This window comes from Salmo trutta, chromosome 5 (genome assembly GCF_901001165.1).
Source record: "Salmo trutta chromosome 5, fSalTru1.1, whole genome shotgun sequence".
Taxonomy (NCBI): Eukaryota; Metazoa; Chordata; class Actinopteri; order Salmoniformes; family Salmonidae; genus Salmo; species Salmo trutta.
The window spans coordinates 62899156-62918789 of NC_042961.1; the positions used below are offsets into that span (position 1 = coordinate 62899156).

Sequence of the window (19634 nt, forward strand, 5' to 3'; positions counted from 1 at the left end):
GAGTTACTTCCTGTATAACTCTGAGGATAGACCTAAATGTGCGCAATTGTTTTGCATGGAATAATTTGACATTTTGTAGGTCTGACTACGCTCTTCAAGAGGTGTTGATATCACAACCAAATAGTTAACATTTATGTAACAATCCCTTGAAAACGACTCGCACAAAATGGTTTTAGCAGAGCTGTGTGTCTCTCCTTGCACCCCACAGCTCTGCAACTTATTGTGATGTTTTAATGATAACGACCTATTGGAAACCAGTCTAATTGGAATGATAACGACCTATTGGAAACCAGTCTAATTGGAATGATAACGACCTATTGGAAACCAGTCTAATTGGAATGATAACGACCTATTGGAAACCAGTCTAATTCGAATGATAACGACCTATTGGAAACCAGTCTAATTGGAATGATAAAGACCTATTGGAAACCAGTCTAATTGGAATGATAACGACCTATTGGAAACCAGTCTAATTCGAATGATAACGACCTATTGGAAACCAGTCTAATTGGAATGATAAAGACCTATTGGAAACCAGTCTAATTGGAATGATAAAGACCTATTGGAAACCAGTCTAATTGGAATGATAAAGACCTATTGGAATGAATGAATGGCAGTAGAGGCACAATCCTGATTTTACTTTATGCAGGAAAATAAAAGTAAGGCAGGTGATGTAATAGAATTGACAAAAAAAAGAGTTTTAAAACATATTAAAATATATGTAAACAGACCATAAATGTCTAAATGTTTTAGTTTTCTTGGAAAGCTGTGAGTGCTATTATATGATACAATATCAGTGCATTTACGACTTGTCTAAGTCCTATCGTCTGATAGGTTTTGATTGGATTGATGTCAGCCAGTGTATGGCTGTGGATTGACTGCATTGTTGACATATTTGGGGCGGCAGGGAGCCTAGTGGTTAGAAAGGTTGCAAGATCGAATCCCCGATCTGACAAGGTAAAAATCTGTCATTCTGCCCCTGAACAAGGCAGTAAACCCACTGTCCCTAGGCTGTCATTGTAAATAATAATTTGTTCTTAACTGACTTGCCTAGTTAAATAAAGGTTAAAAAAAATACAAAAATATTGGCAGTTCATTTGAGAATTTTATGGAATAATTTCTCTAAAATTGTCTGGTTAACACAGGGCAGATACATTCTTCAAATTAATTGTTTTAAACAATATCTGATCACAGCACTGGCAAACTATGGTTGACCAACTCCCTGACCAAAATGGCTGACCTTTATCCCATCATAATAAGGTTCTTGACCATTCTAGTATTCTAATTCTATGTTCACAGTACTGCACTAGAATCAAGAAGCACTGAGGCAAGATACTCTACTGAACCAAGATACTCCACTGAATAAAGCTATTCTACTGAACCAAGATACTCCACTGAATAAAGCTATTCTACTGAATCAAGATACTCCACTGAATAATGCTATTCTACTGAATCAAGATACTCCACTGAATAATGCTATTCTACTGAATCAAGATACTCCACTGAATAATGCTATTCTACTGAATCAAGAAACTCCACTGAATAAGGCTATTCTACTGAATCAAGATACTCCACTGAGACAAACTACTCTACTGCAGGGGTGTCAAACTTCTTCCATGAAAGGCTGGTCTGCTGTTTTTTTTCTTATTTTCCTTTCAATTTGTGTCCAGTTAAGACCTAGACAACCAGGTGAGGGGAGTTCCTAACTAACCAATTAACACCTAGACAACCAGGTGAGGAGAGGTCCTTACTGAGACCTAGACAACCAGGTGAGGGGAGTTCCTTACTGAGACCTAGACAACCAGGTGGGGGGAGTTCCTTACTGAGACCTGGACAACCAGGTGAGGGGAGTTCCTAACTAACCAATTAACACCTGGACAACCAGGTGAGGGGAGTTCCTTACTGAGACCTAGACAACCAGGTGAGGGGAGTTCCTAACTAACCAATTAACACCTGGACAACCAGGTGAGGGGAGTTCCTTACTGAGACCTAGACAACCAGGTGAGGGGAGTTCCTTACTGAGACCTAGACAACCAGGTGGGGGGAGTTCCTTACTGAGACCTAGACAACCAGGTGAGGGGAGTTCCTTACTGAGACCTAGACAACCAGGTGAGGGGAGTTCCTTACTGAGACCCAGACAACCAGGTGAGGGGAGTTCCTTACTGAGACCTAGACAACCAGGTGAGGGGAGTTCCTTACTGAGACCTAGACAACCAGGTGAGGGGAGTTCCTTACTGAGACCTAGACAACCAGGTGGGGGGAGTTCCTTACTGAGACCTAGACAACCAGGTGAGGGGAGTTCCTTACTGAGACCTAGACAACCAGGTGAGGGGAGTTCCTTACTGAGACCTAGACAACCAGGTGAGGGGAGTTCCTTACTGAGACCCAGACAACCAGGTGAGGGGAGTTCCTTACTGAGACCTAGACAACCAGGTGAGGGGAGTTCCTTACTGAGACCTAGACAACCAGGTGAGGGGAGTTCCTTACTGAGACCTAGACAACCAGGTGAGGGGAGTTCCTTACTGAGACCTAGACAACCAGGTGGGGGGAGTTCCTTACTGAGACCTAGACAACCAGGTGAGGGGAGTTCCTTACTGAGACCTAGACAACCAGGTGAGGGGAGTTCCTTACTGAGACCTAGACAACCAGGTGGGGGGAGTTCCTTACTGAGACCTAGACAACCAGGTGATGGGAGTTCCTTACTGAGACCTAGACAACCAGGTGAGGGGAGTTCCTTACTGAGACCTAGACAACCAGGTGAGGGGAGTTCCTTACTGAGACCTAGACAACCAGGTGAGGGGAGTTCCTTACTGAGACCTGGACAACCAGGTGGGGGGAGTTCCTTACTGAGACCTAGACAACCAGGTGAGGGGAGTTCCTTACTGAGACCTAGACAACCAGGTGGGGGGAGTTCCTTACTGAGACCTAGACAACCAGGTGGGGGGAGTTCCTTACTGAGACCTAGACAGCCAGGTGAGGGGAGGTCCTAACTCATCAATTAAGACCTAGACAACCAGGTGGGGGGAGTTCCTTACTGAGACCTAGACAACCAGGTGGGGGGAGTTCCTTACTGAGACCTAGACAACCAGGTGGGGGGAGGTCCTTACTGAGACCTAGACAACCAGGTGGGGGGAGTTCCTTACTGAGACCTAGACAACCAGGTGAGGGGAGTTCCTTACTGAGACCTAGACAACCAGGTGAGGGGAGTTCCTTACTGAGACCTAGACAACCAGGTGAGGGGAGATCCTAACTCATCAATTAAGACCTAGACAACCAGGTGAGGGGAATTCCTTACTGAGACCTAGACAGCCAGGTGAGGGGAGTTCCTTACTGAGACCTAGACAACCAGGTGAGGAGAGTTCCTTACTGAGACCTAGACAACCAGGTGAGGGGAGTTCCTTACTGAGACCTAGACAACCAGGTGAGGGGAGTCCCTAACTCATCAATTAAGACCTAGACAACCAGGTGAGGGGAGATCCTAACTAATCAATTAAGACTTAGACAACCAGGTGAGGGGAGTTCCTTACTGAGACCTAGACAACCAGGTGAGGGGAGTTCCTTACTGAGACCTAGACAACCAGGTGAGGGGAGTTCCTTACTGAGACCTAGACAACCAGGTGAGGGGAGTTCCTTACTGAGACCTAGACAACCAGGTGATGGGAGTTCCTTACTGAGACCTGGACAACCAGGTGAGGGGAGTTCCTTACTGAGACCTGGACAACCAGGTGAGGGGAGTTCCTTACTGAGACCTAGACAACCAGGTGGGGGGAGTTCCTAACTAATCAGTGAATTCAATTATTCAATCAAGTACAAGGGAGGAGCAAAAACCCCGCAGACACTCGGCCCTCTGTGGAATGAGTTTGACGCGTGCTCTCCTGAATCAAGATACTCTACCGAACCAAGATACTCTACCGAACCAAGAAACTACTGAATCAAGATGCTCTCCTGAATCAAGATACTCTACTAAAGATTGACAATACTATACCAGATTCAATATACACTGAGACATGACACTGAACCCAGTGTACAGTAACTCTACTACTACTACTGCTGTGCTTTCAGAAAGTATTCACTTACACATTTTGTTAAGTTGTTAAGACATTTTTACAAATACATAAAAAATGAAAAGCTGAAATGTCTTGAGTCAATATGTATTCAACCCCTTTGTTATGGGGAGCTTAAATAAGTTCAGGAGTAAACATGTGCTTAACAAGTCACATAATAACTTGCATGGACTCAGTCTGTGTGCAACAATAGTGTTTAATTTTTGAATGACGATTTCATCTCTGTACCCCACACTTACAATTATCTGTAAGGTCCCTCAGTCGAGCAGTGAATTTCAAACACAGATTCAACCACAAAGACCAGGGAGGTTTTCCAATGCTTCGCAAAGAAGGGCACCTATTGGTAGATGGGTAAAAATAAAAAGCAGCCATTGAATATCCCTTTGAGCATGGTGAAGTTATTAATTACACTTTGGATGATGTTTCAATACACTCAGTCACTACAAAGATACAGGCGTACTTCCTAACTCAGTTGCCGGAGAGGAAGGAAACCGCTCAGGGATTTCACCATGAGGCCAATGGTGGCTTTAAAACAGTTACAGAGTTTAATGGCTGTGATATGAGAAAACTGAGGATGGATCAACAACATTGTAGTTACTCCACAACACTAACCTAAATGACAGAGTGAAAAGAAGGAAGCCTTTATGGAACAAAAATATTCCAAAACATGCATCCTGTTTGCAACAAGGCACTAAAGTAAAACTGACAAAAATGTGGCAAAGAAATTAACTTTATGTCCTGAATACAAAGTGTTATGTTTGGGGCAAATCCAATGCAACACATCACTGAGTAAAACTCTTTCTATTTCCAAGCATGGTGGTGGCTGCATCATGTTATGGGTATGCTTGTCATCATCAAGGACTAGGGAGTTTTTCAGGATAAAATAAATGGAATAGAGCTAAGCACAGGAAAAAACCTGGTTCAGTCTGCTTTCCACCAGACATTGGGAGATGAATTCACCTTTCAGCAGGACAATAACCTAAAACACAAGGTCAAATATACACTGGAGTTACTTACCAAGACGACATTGAATGTTCCTGAGTGGCCAAGTTACAGTTTTGACTTAAATTGTCTTGAAAATATATGTAAAGACTTGAAAATGGCTGTCTAGCAGTGATCAACAACCAACAATCCAGGTGTGCAAAGATCTTAGAGACTTGCCCAGAAAGAATCACAGCTTATTAGAGACTTACCCAGAACGACTCACAGCTCTTAGAGACTTACCCAGAACGACTCACAGCTCTTAGAGACTTACCCAGAAAGACTCACAGCTGTAATCGCTGTCAAAGGTGCTTCTAATATCTATTGACTCAGCTGGGTTGAATACTTAAGATATATTTCTGTATTTCATTCAAGGGGTATAAAAACCTGTTTTCATTTTGTCATTATGGGGTATTGTGATGTCATTATGGGGTATTGTGATGTCATTATGGGGTATTGTGATGTCATTATGGGGTATTGTGATGTCATTATGGGGTTTTGTGATGTCATTATGGGGTATTGTGTGTAGATGGGTGAGAAAATGTATGATATTATAATTATATTTAATCCATTTTGAATTGAGTCTGTAACAACAACAAAATGTAGAATACGTCGAGGGGTATGAATACTTTCTGAAGACTGAACCACGAGACAAAGATACTCTGCAGAACCCAGATAATCTACTTTAGAACAAAGATGCTACACAGAACCCAGATCCCATAGACCACACCTGGACAGGAAGTGAATATCAATGTTTTTATTTTTATTTTTTTGAGAAGAGTTAGTTTCAGTGTTCCCAACAGACAGAGACCCCCCAGACCAAACGTTCAAAAAAATATTTGAAATATTTGAAGTACTTTGAGCGTTTGTTTTAGCCTGCCTGGAGTGTCAAATGGGCAGGGTTTAACGTTTTGGGACTATTCTATTGGTCCATTAATCCAGACAAGCTCAATCAAGCACATATAAAAATGATGTATTTATTTCATATAGTAAATCTGTAAATCTGTGAAATAATATTCTTTGACCCCAGGCCATATCCCTCTGAGTTCTACCACGTGAGAGAGAAATGTAGAGCTGGAGTTACACTGAACAAATAAAGGTGCTACAATATTGATCCTTTTGTAGTGTAGTGTGTGTGGTGTGTAGTGTGTGTAGTGTATAGTGTGTGTAGTGTGTGTGGTGTGTAGTGTGTGTAGTGTGTGTGGTGTGTAGTGTGTATAGTGTATAGTGTGTAGCGTATAGTGTGAAAAATGTGTGTGGTGTGTTTAGTTGCTGGGCTGGATGTTGTTCACTGGTAGCTGTAGCTGGATAGGGTTCCTCAGGCGTTTCAGATCACTCTCCACCTACACACACACACACACACACACAAACACACACACGCACACACACAATCACACACACACACAATCACACACACACGCACACACGCACACACCATTAGTACATTAGTACTTGGTACATAGCCTGGTAGTGTATCTGTGTCCTCTCTATAACCTGGTAGTGTTTCTGTGTCCTCTCTATAGCCTGGTAGTGTATCTGTGTCCTCTCTATAGCCTGGTAGTGTTTCTGTGTCCTCTCTATAACCTCTCTATAGCCTGGTAGTGTATCTGTGTCCTCTCTATAGCCTGGTAGTGTTTCTGTGTCCTCTCTATAACCTGGTAGTGTTTCTGTGTCCTCTCTATAGCCTGGTAGTGTATCTGTGTCCTCTCTATAGCCTGGTAGTGTATCTGTGTCCTCTCTATAGCCTGGTAGTGTATCTGTGTCCTCTCTATAGCCTGGTAGTGTTTCTGTGTCCTCTCTATAACCTCTCTACAGCCTGGTAGTGTATCTGTGTCCTCTCTATAGCCTGGGAGTGTTTCTGTGTCCTCTCTATAGCCTGGTAGTGTTTCTGTGTCCTCTCTATAGCCTGGTAGTGTTTCTGTGTCCTCTCTATAGCCTGGTAGTGTTTCTGTGTCCTCTCTATAGCCTGGTAGTGTATCTGTGTCCTCTCTATAGCCTGGTAGTGTATCTGTGTCCTCTCTATAACCTGGTAGTGTATCTGTGTCCTCTCTATAACCTGGTAGTGTATCTGTGTCCTCTCTATAACCTGGTAGTGTATCTGTGTCCTCTCTATAACCTGGTAGTATTTCTGTGTCCTCTCTATAGCCTGGTAATGTTTCTGTGTCCTCTCTATAGCCTGGTAGTGTTTCTGTGTCCTTTCTATAACCTCTCTATAGCCTGGTAGTGTATCTGTGTCCTCTCTATAGCCTGGTAGTGTTTCTGTGTCCTCTCTATAGCCTGGTAGTGTTTCTGTGTCCTCTCTATAACCTCTCTATAACCTGGTAGTGTATCTGTGTCCTCTCTATAACCTGGTAGTGTATCTGTGTCCTCTCTATAACCTGGTAGTGTATCTGTGTCCTCTCTATAACCTCTCTATAACCTGGTAGTGTATCTGTGTCCTCTCTATAGCCTGGTAGTGTATCTGTGTCCTCTCTATAGCCTGGTAGTGTATCTGTGTCCTCTCTATAGCCTGGTAGTGTATCTGTGTCCTCTCTATAACCTCTCTATAACCTGGTAGTGTATCTGTGTCCTCTCTATAACCTCTCTATAGCCTGGTAGTGTATCTGTGTCCTCTCTATAGCCTGGTAGTGGTTCTGTGTCCTCTCTATAACCTGGTAGTGTATCTGTGTCCTCTCTATAGCCTGGTAGTGTATCTGTGTCCTCTCTATAACCTGGTAGTGTATCTGTGTCCTCTCTATAACCTGGTAGTGTATCTGTGTCCTCTCTATAACCTGGTAGTGTATCTGTGTCCTCTCTATAACCTGGTAGTGTTTCTGTGTCCTCTCTATAGCCTGGTAGTGTATCTGTGTCCTCTCTATAACCTGGTAGTGTATCTGTGTCCTCTCTATAGCCTGGTAGTGTATCTGTGTCCTCTCTATAACCTGGTAGTGTATCTGTGTCCTCTCTATAACCTGGTAGTGTATCTGTGTCCTCTCTATAACCTGGTAGTGTATCTGTGTCCTCTCTATAGCCTGGTAGTGTATCTGTGTCCTCTCTATAACCTGGTAGTGTATCTGTGTCCTCTCTATAACCTGGTAGTGTATCTGTGTCCTCTCTATAACCTGGTAGTGTATCTGTGTCCTCTCTATAGCCTGGTAGTGTATCTGTGTCCTCTCTATAACCTGGTAGTGTATCTGTGTCCTCTCTATAACCTGGTAGTGTATCTGTGTCCTCTCTATAACCTCTCTATAACCTGGTAGTGTATCTGTGTCCTCTCTATAACCTGGTAGTGTATCTGTGTCCTCTCTATAACCTGGTAGTGTATCTGTGTCCTCTCTATAACCTGGTAGTGTATCTGTGTCCTCTCTATAACCTGGTAGTGTATCTGTGTCCTCTCTATAGCCTGGTAGTGTATCTGTGTCCTCTCTATAACCTCTCTATAACCTGGTAGTGTATCTGTGTCCTCTCTATAACCTGGTAGTGTTTCTGTGTCCTCTCTATAGCCTGGTAGTGTATCTGTGTCCTCTCTATAGCCTGGTAGTGTTTCTGTGTCCTCTCTATAACCTCTCTATAGCCTGGTAGTGTATCTGTGTCCTCTCTATAGCCTGGTAGTGTTTCTGTGTCCTCTCTATAACCTGGTAGTGTTTCTGTGTCCTCTCTATAGCCTGGTAGTGTATCTGTGTCCTCTCTATAGCCTGGTAGTGTATCTGTGTCCTCTCTATAGCCTGGTAGTGTATCTGTGTCCTCTCTATAGCCTGGTAGTGTTTCTGTGTCCTCTCTATAACCTCTCTACAGCCTGGTAGTGTATCTGTGTCCTCTCTATAGCCTGGGAGTGTTTCTGTGTCCTCTCTATAGCCTGGTAGTGTTTCTGTGTCCTCTCTATAGCCTGGTAGTGTTTCTGTGTCCTCTCTATAGCCTGGTAGTGTATCTGTGTCCTCTCTATAGCCTGGTAGTGTATCTGTGTCCTCTCTATAACCTGGTAGTGTATCTGTGTCCTCTCTATAACCTGGTAGTGTATCTGTGTCCTCTCTATAACCTGGTAGTGTATCTGTGTCCTCTCTATAACCTGGTAGTATTTCTGTGTCCTCTCTATAGCCTGGTAATGTTTCTGTGTCCTCTCTATAGCCTGGTAGTGTTTCTGTGTCCTTTCTATAACCTCTCTATAGCCTGGTAGTGTATCTGTGTCCTCTCTATAGCCTGGTAGTGTTTCTGTGTCCTCTCTATAGGCTGGTAGTGTTTCTGTGTCCTCTCTATAACCTCTCTATAACCTGGTAGTGTATCTGTGTCCTCTCTATAACCTGGTAGTGTATCTGTGTCCTCTCTATAACCTGGTAGTGTATCTGTGTCCTCTCTATAACCTCTCTATAACCTGGTAGTGTATCTGTGTCCTCTCAATAGCCTGGTAGTGTATCTGTGTCCTCTCTATAGCCTGGTAGTGTATCTGTGTCCTCTCTATAGCCTGGTAGTGTATCTGTGTCCTCTCTATAACCTCTCTATAACCTGGTAGTGTATCTGTGTCCTCTCTATAACCTCTCTATAGCCTGGTAGTGTATCTGTGTCCTCTCTATAACCTGGTAGTGTATCTGTGTCCTCTCTATAACGTCTCTATAACCTGGTAGTGTATCTGTGTCCTCTCTATAACCTGGTATTGTATCTGTGTCCTCTCTATAACCTGGTAGTGTATCTGTGTCCTCTCTATAGCCTGGTAGTGGTTCTGTGTCCTCTCTATAACCTGGTAGTGTATCTGTGTCCTCTCTATAGCCTGGTAGTGTATCTGTGTCCTCTCTATAACCTGGTAGTGTATCTGTGTCCTCTCTATAACCTGGTAGTGTATCTGTGTCCTCTCTATAACCTGGTAGTGTATCTGTGTCCTCTCTATAACCTGGTAGTGTTTCTGTGTCCTCTCTATAGCCTGGTAGTGTATCTGTGTCCTCTCTATAACCTGGTAGTGTATCTGTGTCCTCTCTATAACCTGGTAGTGTATCTGTGTCCTCTCTATAACCTGGTAGTATTTCTGTGTCCTCTCTATAGCCTGGTAATGTTTCTGTGTCCTCTCTATAGCCTGGTAGTGTTTCTGTGTCCTTTCTATAACCTCTCTATAGCCTGGTAGTGTATCTGTGTCCTCTCTATAGCCTGGTAGTGTTTCTGTGTCCTCTCTATAGCCTGGTAGTGTTTCTGTGTCCTCTCTATAACCTCTCTATAACCTGGTAGTGTATCTGTGTCCTCTCTATAACCTGGTAGTGTATCTGTGTCCTCTCTATAACCTGGTAGTGTATCTGTGTCCTCTCTATAACCTCTCTATAACCTGGTAGTGTATCTGTGTCCTCTCTATAGCCTGGTAGTGTATCTGTGTCCTCTCTATAGCCTGGTAGTGTATCTGTGTCCTCTCTATAGCCTGGTAGTGTATCTGTGTCCTCTCTATAACCTCTCTATAACCTGGTAGTGTATCTGTGTCCTCTCTATAACCTCTCTATAGCCTGGTAGTGTATCTGTGTCCTCTCTATAGCCTGGTAGTGGTTCTGTGTCCTCTCTATAACCTGGTAGTGTATCTGTGTCCTCTCTATAGCCTGGTAGTGTATCTGTGTCCTCTCTATAACCTGGTAGTGTATCTGTGTCCTCTCTATAACCTGGTAGTGTATCTGTGTCCTCTCTATAACCTGGTAGTGTTTCTGTGTCCTCTCTATAGCCTGGTAGTGTATCTGTGTCCTCTCTATAACCTGGTAGTGTATCTGTGTCCTCTCTATAGCCTGGTAGTGTATCTGTGTCCTCTCTATAACCTGGTAGTGTATCTGTGTCCTCTCTATAACCTGGTAGTGTATCTGTGTCCTCTCTATAACCTGGTAGTGTATCTGTGTCCTCTCTATAGCCTGGTAGTGTATCTGTGTCCTCTCTATAACCTGGTAGTGTATCTGTGTCCTCTCTATAACCTGGTAGTGTATCTGTGTCCTCTCTATAACCTGGTAGTGTATCTGTGTCCTCTCTATAGCCTGGTAGTGTATCTGTGTCCTCTCTATAACCTGGTAGTGTATCTGTGTCCTCTCTATAACCTGGTAGTGTATCTGTGTCCTCTCTATAACCTCTCTATAACCTGGTAGTGTATCTGTGTCCTCTCTATAACCTGGTAGTGTATCTGTGTCCTCTCTATAACCTGGTAGTGTATCTGTGTCCTCTCTATAACCTGGTAGTGTATCTGTGTCCTCTCTATAACCTGGTAGTGTATCTGTGTCCTCTCTATAGCCTGGTAGTGTATCTGTGTCCTCTCTATAACCTCTCTATAACCTGGTAGTGTATCTGTGTCCTCTCTATAACCTGGTAGTGTTTCTGTGTCCTCTCTATAGCCTGGTAGTGTATCTGTGTCCTCTCTATAGCCTGGTAGTGTTTCTGTGTCCTCTCTATAACCTCTCTATAGCCTGGTAGTGTATCTGTGTCCTCTCTATAGCCTGGTAGTGTTTCTGTGTCCTCTCTATAACCTGGTAGTGTTTCTGTGTCCTCTCTATAGCCTGGTAGTGTATCTGTGTCCTCTCTATAGCCTGGTAGTGTATCTGTGTCCTCTCTATAGCCTGGTAGTGTATCTGTGTCCTCTCTATAGCCTGGTAGTGTTTCTGTGTCCTCTCTATAACCTCTCTACAGCCTGGTAGTGTATCTGTGTCCTCTCTATAGCCTGGGAGTGTTTCTGTGTCCTCTCTATAGCCTGGTAGTGTTTCTGTGTCCTCTCTATAGCCTGGTAGTGTTTCTGTGTCCTCTCTATAGCCTGGTAGTGTATCTGTGTCCTCTCTATAGCCTGGTAGTGTATCTGTGTCCTCTCTATAACCTGGTAGTGTATCTGTGTCCTCTCTATAACCTGGTAGTGTATCTGTGTCCTCTCTATAACCTGGTAGTGTATCTGTGTCCTCTCTATAACCTGGTAGTATTTCTGTGTCCTCTCTATAGCCTGGTAATGTTTCTGTGTCCTCTCTATAGCCTGGTAGTGTTTCTGTGTCTTTTCTATAACCTCTCTATAGCCTGGTAGTGTATCTGTGTCCTCTCTATAGCCTGGTAGTGTTTCTGTGTCCTCTCTATAGGCTGGTAGTGTTTCTGTGTCCTCTCTATAACCTCTCTATAACCTGGTAGTGTATCTGTGTCCTCTCTATAACCTGGTAGTGTATCTGTGTCCTCTCTATAACCTGGTAGTGTATCTGTGTCCTCTCTATAACCTGGTAGTGTATCTGTGTCCTCTCTATAGCCTGGTAGTGTATCTGTGTCCTCTCTATAGCCTGGTAGTGTATCTGTGTCCTCTCTATAGCCTGGTAGTGTATCTGTGTCCTCTCTATAACCTCTCTATAACCTGGTAGTGTATCTGTGTCCTCTCTATAACCTCTCTATAGCCTGGTAGTGTATCTGTGTCCTCTCTATAACCTGGTAGTGTATCTGTGTCCTCTCTATAACGTCTCTATAACCTGGTAGTGTATCTGTGTCCTCTCTATAACCTGGTATTGTATCTGTGTCCTCTCTATAACCTGGTAGTGTATCTGTGTCCTCTCTATAGCCTGGTAGTGGTTCTGTGTCCTCTCTATAACCTGGTAGTGTATCTGTGTCCTCTCTATAGCCTGGTAGTGTATCTGTGTCCTCTCTATAACCTGGTAGTGTATCTGTGTCCTCTCTATAACCTGGTAGTGTATCTGTGTCCTCTCTATAACCTGGTAGTGTATCTGTGTCCTCTCTATAACCTGGTAGTGTTTCTGTGTCCTCTCTATAGCCTGGTAGTGTATCTGTGTCCTCTCTATAACCTGGTAGTGTATCTGTGTCCTCTCTATAGCCTGGTAGTGTATCTGTGTCCTCTCTATAACCTGGTAGTGTATCTGTGTCCTCTCTATAACCTGGTAGTGTATCTGTGTCCTCTCTATAACCTGGTAGTGTATCTGTGTCCTCTCTATAGCCTGGTAGTGTATCTGTGTCCTCTCTATAACCTGGTAGTGTATCTGTGTCCTCTCTATAACCTGGTAGTGTATCTGTGTCCTCTCTATAGCCTGGTAGTGTTTCTGTGTCCTCTCTATAGGCTGGTAGTGTTTCTGTGTCCTCTCTATAACCTCTCTATAACCTGGTAGTGTATCTGTGTCCTCTCTATAACCTGGTAGTGTATCTGTGTCCTCTCTATAACCTGGTAGTGTATCTGTGTCCTCTCTATAACCTGGTAGTGTATCTGTGTCCTCTCTATAGCCTGGTAGTGTATCTGTGTCCTCTCTATAGCCTGGTAGTGTATCTGTGTCCTCTCTATAGCCTGGTAGTGTATCTGTGTCCTCTCTATAACCTCTCTATAACCTGGTAGTGTATCTGTGTCCTCTCTATAACCTCTCTATAGCCTGGTAGTGTATCTGTGTCCTCTCTATAACCTGGTAGTGTATCTGTGTCCTCTCTATAACGTCTCTATAACCTGGTAGTGTATCTGTGTCCTCTCTATAACCTGGTATTGTATCTGTGTCCTCTCTATAACCTGGTAGTGTATCTGTGTCCTCTCTATAGCCTGGTAGTGGTTCTGTGTCCTCTCTATAACCTGGTAGTGTATCTGTGTCCTCTCTATAGCCTGGTAGTGTATCTGTGTCCTCTCTATAACCTGGTAGTGTATCTGTGTCCTCTCTATAACCTGGTAGTGTATCTGTGTCCTCTCTATAACCTGGTAGTGTATCTGTGTCCTCTCTATAACCTGGTAGTGTTTCTGTGTCCTCTCTATAGCCTGGTAGTGTATCTGTGTCCTCTCTATAACCTGGTAGTGTATCTGTGTCCTCTCTATAGCCTGGTAGTGTATCTGTGTCCTCTCTATAACCTGGTAGTGTATCTGTGTCCTCTCTATAACCTGGTAGTGTATCTGTGTCCTCTCTATAACCTGGTAGTGTATCTGTGTCCTCTCTATAGCCTGGTAGTGTATCTGTGTCCTCTCTATAACCTGGTAGTGTATCTGTGTCCTCTCTATAACCTGGTAGTGTATCTGTGTCCTCTCTATAGCCTGGTAGTGTATCTGTGTCCTCTCTATAACCTGGTAGTGTATCTGTGTCCTCTCTATAACCTGGTAGTGTATCTGTGTCCTCTCTATAACCTCTCTATAACCTGGTAGTGTATCTGTGTCCTCTCTATAACCTGGTAGTGTATCTGTGTCCTCTCTATAACCTGGTAGTGTATCTGTGTCCTCTCTATAACCTGGTAGTGTATCTGTGTCCTCTCTATAGCCTGGTAGTGTATCTGTGTCCTCTCTATAACCTCTCTATAACCTGGTAGTGTATCTGTGTCCTCTCTATAACCTGGTAGTGTATCTGTGTCCTCTCTATAACCTGGTAGTGTATCTGTGTCCTCTCTATAACCTGGTAGTGTATCTGTGTCCTCTCTATAGCCTGGTAGTGTATCTGTGTCCTCTCTATAACCTCTCTATAACCTGGTAGTGTATCTGTGTCCTCTCTATAACCTGGTAGTGTATCTGTGTCCTCTCTATAACCTGGTAGTGTATCTGTGTCCTCTCTATAACCTGGTAGTGTATCTGTGTCCTCTCTATAGCCTGGTAGTGTATCTGTGTCCTCTCTATAACCTGGTAGTGTATCTGTGTCCTCTCTATAGCCTGGTAGTGTATCTGTGTCCTCTCTATAACCTGGTAGTGTATCTGTGTCCTCTCTATAACCTGGTAGTGTTTCTGTGTCCTCTCTATAACCTCTCTATAACCTGGTAGTGTATCTGTGTCCTCTCTATAACCTGGTAGTGTATCTGTGTCCTCTCTATAACCTGGTAGTGTATCTGTGTCCTCTCTATAACCTGGTAGTGTATCTGTGTCCTCTCTATAGCCTGGTAGTGTTTCTGTGTCCTCTCTATAACCTCTCTATAACCTGGTAGTGTTTCTGTGTCCTCTCTATAGCCTGGTAGTGTTTCTGTGTCCTCTCTATAACCTCTCTATAACCTGGTAGTGTATCTGTGTCCTCTCTATAGCCTGGTAGTGTATCTGTGTCCTCTCTATAACCTGGTAGTGTATCTGTGTCCTCTCTATAACCTGGTAGTGTTTCTGTGTCCTCTCTATAACCTCTCTATAACCTGGTAGTGTATCTGTGTCCTCTCTATAACCTGGTAGTGTATCTGTGTCCTCTCTATAGCCTGGTAGTGTATCTGTGTCCTCTCTATAACCTGGTAGTGTATCTGTGTCCTCTCTATAACCTGGTAGTGTATCTGTGTCCTCTCTATAACCTGGTAGTATTTCTGTGTCCTCTCTATAGCCTGGTAATGTTTCTGTGTCCTCTCTATAGCCTGGTAGTGTTTCTGTGTCCTTTCTATAACCTCTCTATAGCCTGGTAGTGTATCTGTGTCCTCTCTATAGCCTGGTAGTGTTTCTGTGTCCTCTCTATAGGCTGGTAGTGTTTCTGTGTCCTCTCTATAACCTCTCTATAACCTGGTAGTGTATCTGTGTCCTCTCTATAACCTGGTAGTGTATCTGTGTCCTCTCTATAACCTGGTAGTGTATCTGTGTCCTCTCTATAACCTCTCTATAACCTGGTAGTGTATCTGTGTCCTCTCAATAGCCTGGTAGTGTATCTGTGTCCTCTCTATAGCCTGGTAGTGTATCTGTGTCCTCTCTATAGCCTGGTAGTGTATCTGTGTCCTCTCTATAACCTCTCTATAACCTGGTAGTGTATCTGTGTCCTCTCTATAACCTCTCTATAGCCTGGTAGTGTATCTGTGTCCTCTCTATAACCTGGTAGTGTATCTGTGTCCTCTCTATAACGTCTCTATAACCTGGTAGTGTATCTGTGTCCTCTCTATAACCTGGTATTGTATCTGTGTCCTCTCTATAACCTGGTAGTGTATCTGTGTCCTCTCTATAGCCTGGTAGTGGTTCTGTGTCCTCTCTATAACCTGGTAGTGTATCTGTGTCCTCTCTATAGCCTGGTAGTGTATCTGTGTCCTCTCTATAACCTGGTAGTGTATCTGTGTCCTCTCTATAACCTGGTAGTGTATCTGTGTCCTCTCTATAACCTGGTAGTGTATCTGTGTCCTCTCTATAACCTGGTAGTGTTTCTGTGTCCTCTCTATAGCCTGGTAGTGTATCTGTGTCCTCTCTATAACCTGGTAGTGTATCTGTGTCCTCTCTATAACCTGGTAGTGTATCTGTGTCCTCTCTATAACCTGGTAGTATTTCTGTGTCCTCTCTATAGCCTGGTAATGTTTCTGTGTCCTCTCTATAGCCTGGTAGTGTTTCTGTGTCCTTTCTATAACCTCTCTATAGCCTGGTAGTGTATCTGTGTCCTCTCTATAGCCTGGTAGTGTTTCTGTGTCCTCTCTATAGCCTGGTAGTGTTTCTGTGTCCTCTCTATAACCTCTCTATAACCTGGTAGTGTATCTGTGTCCTCTCTATAACCTGGTAGTGTATCTGTGTCCTCTCTATAACCTGGTAGTGTATCTGTGTCCTCTCTATAACCTCTCTATAACCTGGTAGTGTATCTGTGTCCTCTCTATAGCCTGGTAGTGTATCTGTGTCCTCTCTATAGCCTGGTAGTGTATCTGTGTCCTCTCTATAGCCTGGTAGTGTATCTGTGTCCTCTCTATAGCCTGGTAGTGTATCTGTGTCCTCTCTATAACCTCTCTATAGCCTGGTAGTGTATCTGTGTCCTCTCTATAGCCTGCTAGTGTATCTGTGTCCTCTCTATAACCTCTCTATAACCTGGTAGTGTATCTGTGTCCTCTCTATAACCTCTCTATAGCCTGGTAGTGTATCTGTGTCCTCTCTATAGCCTGGTAGTGGTTCTGTGTCCTCTCTATAACCTGGTAGTGTATCTGTGTCCTCTCTATAGCCTGGTAGTGTATCTGTGTCCTCTCTATAACCTGGTAGTGTATCTGTGTCCTCTCTATAACCTGGTAGTGTATCTGTGTCCTCTCTATAACCTGGTAGTGTATCTGTGTCCTCTCTATAACCTGGTAGTGTTTCTGTGTCCTCTCTATAGCCTGGTAGTGTATCTGTGTCCTCTCTATAACCTGGTAGTGTATCTGTGTCCTCTCTATAGCCTGGTAGTGTATCTGTGTCCTCTCTATAACCTGGTAGTGTATCTGTGTCCTCTCTATAACCTGGTAGTGTATCTGTGTCCTCTCTATAACCTGGTAGTGTATCTGTGTCCTCTCTATAGCCTGGTAGTGTATCTGTGTCCTCTCTATAACCTGGTAGTGTATCTGTGTCCTCTCTATAACCTGGTAGTGTATCTGTGTCCTCTCTATAACCTGGTAGTGTATCTGTGTCCTCTCTATAGCCTGGTAGTGTATCTGTGTCCTCTCTATAACCTGGTAGTGTATCTGTGTCCTCTCTATAACCTGGTAGTGTATCTGTGTCCTCTCTATAACCTCTCTATAACCTGGTAGTGTATCTGTGTCCTCTCTATAACCTGGTAGTGTATCTGTGTCCTCTCTATAACCTGGTAGTGTATCTGTGTCCTCTCTATAACCTGGTAGTGTATCTGTGTCCTCTCTATAACCTGGTAGTGTATCTGTGTCCTCTCTATAGCCTGGTAGTGTATCTGTGTCCTCTCTATAACCTCTCTATAACCTGGTAGTGTATCTGTGTCCTCTCTATAACCTGGTAGTGTTTCTGTGTCCTCTCTATAGCCTGGTAGTGTATCTGTGTCCTCTCTATAGCCTGGTAGTGTTTCTGTGTCCTCTCTATAACCTCTCTATAGCCTGGTAGTGTATCTGTGTCCTCTCTATAGCCTGGTAGTGTTTCTGTGTCCTCTCTATAACCTGGTAGTGTTTCTGTGTCCTCTCTATAGCCTGGTAGTGTATCTGTGTCCTCTCTATAGCCTGGTAGTGTATCTGTGTCCTCTCTATAGCCTGGTAGTGTATCTGTGTCCTCTCTATAGCCTGGTAGTGTTTCTGTGTCCTCTCTATAACCTCTCTACAGCCTGGTAGTGTATCTGTGTCCTCTCTATAGCCTGGGAGTGTTTCTGTGTCCTCTCTATAGCCTGGTAGTGTTTCTGTGTCCTCTCTATAGCCTGGTAGTGTTTCTGTGTCCTCTCTATAGCCTGGTAGTGTATCTGTGTCCTCTCTATAGCCTGGTAGTGTATCTGTGTCCTCTCTATAACCTGGTAGTGTATCTGTGTCCTCTCTATAACCTGGTAGTGTATCTGTGTCCTCTCTATAACCTGGTAGTGTATCTGTGTCCTCTCTATAACCTGGTAGTATTTCTGTGTCCTCTCTATAGCCTGGTAATGTTTCTGTGTCCTCTCTATAGCCTGGTAGTGTTTCTGTGTCTTTTCTATAACCTCTCTATAGCCTGGTAGTGTATCTGTGTCCTCTCTATAGCCTGGTAGTGTTTCTGTGTCCTCTCTATAGGCTGGTAGTGTTTCTGTGTCCTCTCTATAACCTCTCTATAACCTGGTAGTGTATCTGTGTCCTCTCTATAACCTGGTAGTGTATCTGTGTCCTCTCTATAACCTGGTAGTGTATCTGTGTCCTCTCTATAACCTGGTAGTGTATCTGTGTCCTCTCTATAGCCTGGTAGTGTATCTGTGTCCTCTCTATAGCCTGGTAGTGTATCTGTGTCCTCTCTATAGCCTGGTAGTGTATCTGTGTCCTCTCTATAACCTCTCTATAACCTGGTAGTGTATCTGTGTCCTCTCTATAACCTCTCTATAGCCTGGTAGTGTATCTGTGTCCTCTCTATAACCTGGTAGTGTATCTGTGTCCTCTCTATAACGTCTCTATAACCTGGTAGTGTATCTGTGTCCTCTCTATAACCTGGTATTGTATCTGTGTCCTCTCTATAACCTGGTAGTGTATCTGTGTCCTCTCTATAGCCTGGTAGTGGTTCTGTGTCCTCTCTATAACCTGGTAGTGTATCTGTGTCCTCTCTATAGCCTGGTAGTGTATCTGTGTCCTCTCTATAACCTGGTAGTGTATCTGTGTCCTCTCTATAACCTGGTAGTGTATCTGTGTCCTCTCTATAACCTGGTAGTGTATCTGTGTCCTCTCTATAACCTGGTAGTGTATCTGTGTCCTCTCTATAACCTGGTAGTGTATCTGTGTCCTCTCTATAACCTGGTAGTGTATCTGTGTCCTCTCTATAACCTGGTAGTGTATCTGTGTCCTCTCTATAGCCTGGTAGTGTATCTGTGTCCTCTCTATAACCTGGTAGTGTATCTGTGTCCTCTCTATAACCTGGTAGTGTATCTGTGTCCTCTCTATAGCCTGGTAGTGTATCTGTGTCCTCTCTATAACCTGGTAGTGTATCTGTGTCCTCTCTATAACCTGGTAGTGTATCTGTGTCCTCTCTATAACCTCTCTATAACCTGGTAGTGTATCTGTGTCCTCTCTATAACCTGGTAGTGTATCTGTGTCCTCTCTATAACCTGGTAGTGTATCTGTGTCCTCTCTATAACCTGGTAGTGTATCTGTGTCCTCTCTATAACCTGGTAGTGTATCTGTGTCCTCTCTATAGCCTGGTAGTGTATCTGTGTCCTCTCTATAACCTCTCTATAACCTGGTAGTGTATCTGTGTCCTCTCTATAACCTGGTAGTGTATCTGTGTCCTCTCTATAACCTGGTAGTGTATCTGTGTCCTCTCTATAACCTGGTAGTGTATCTGTGTCCTCTCTATAGCCTGGTAGTGTATCTGTGTCC

The 19634-nt window shown here is 43.7% G+C and overlaps 1 protein-coding gene across 1 annotated transcript in view; it reads right to left on the reverse strand.

The window, feature by feature from the left end:
* Positions 1 to 5787: 5787 nt before the first annotated feature.
* The window catches only part of LOC115194755 (calcium uniporter regulatory subunit MCUb, mitochondrial), a 28056-nt gene continuing 14209 nt past the window's right edge, over positions 5788 to 19634 (reverse strand). Inside the window, exon 9 of the mRNA XM_029754671.1 lies at positions 5788 to 6388. Coding sequence (XP_029610531.1) covers positions 6311 to 6388 — 78 coding nt within the window. The 3' untranslated portion in view covers positions 5788 to 6310. The remainder of the gene's footprint in view (positions 6389 to 19634) is intronic.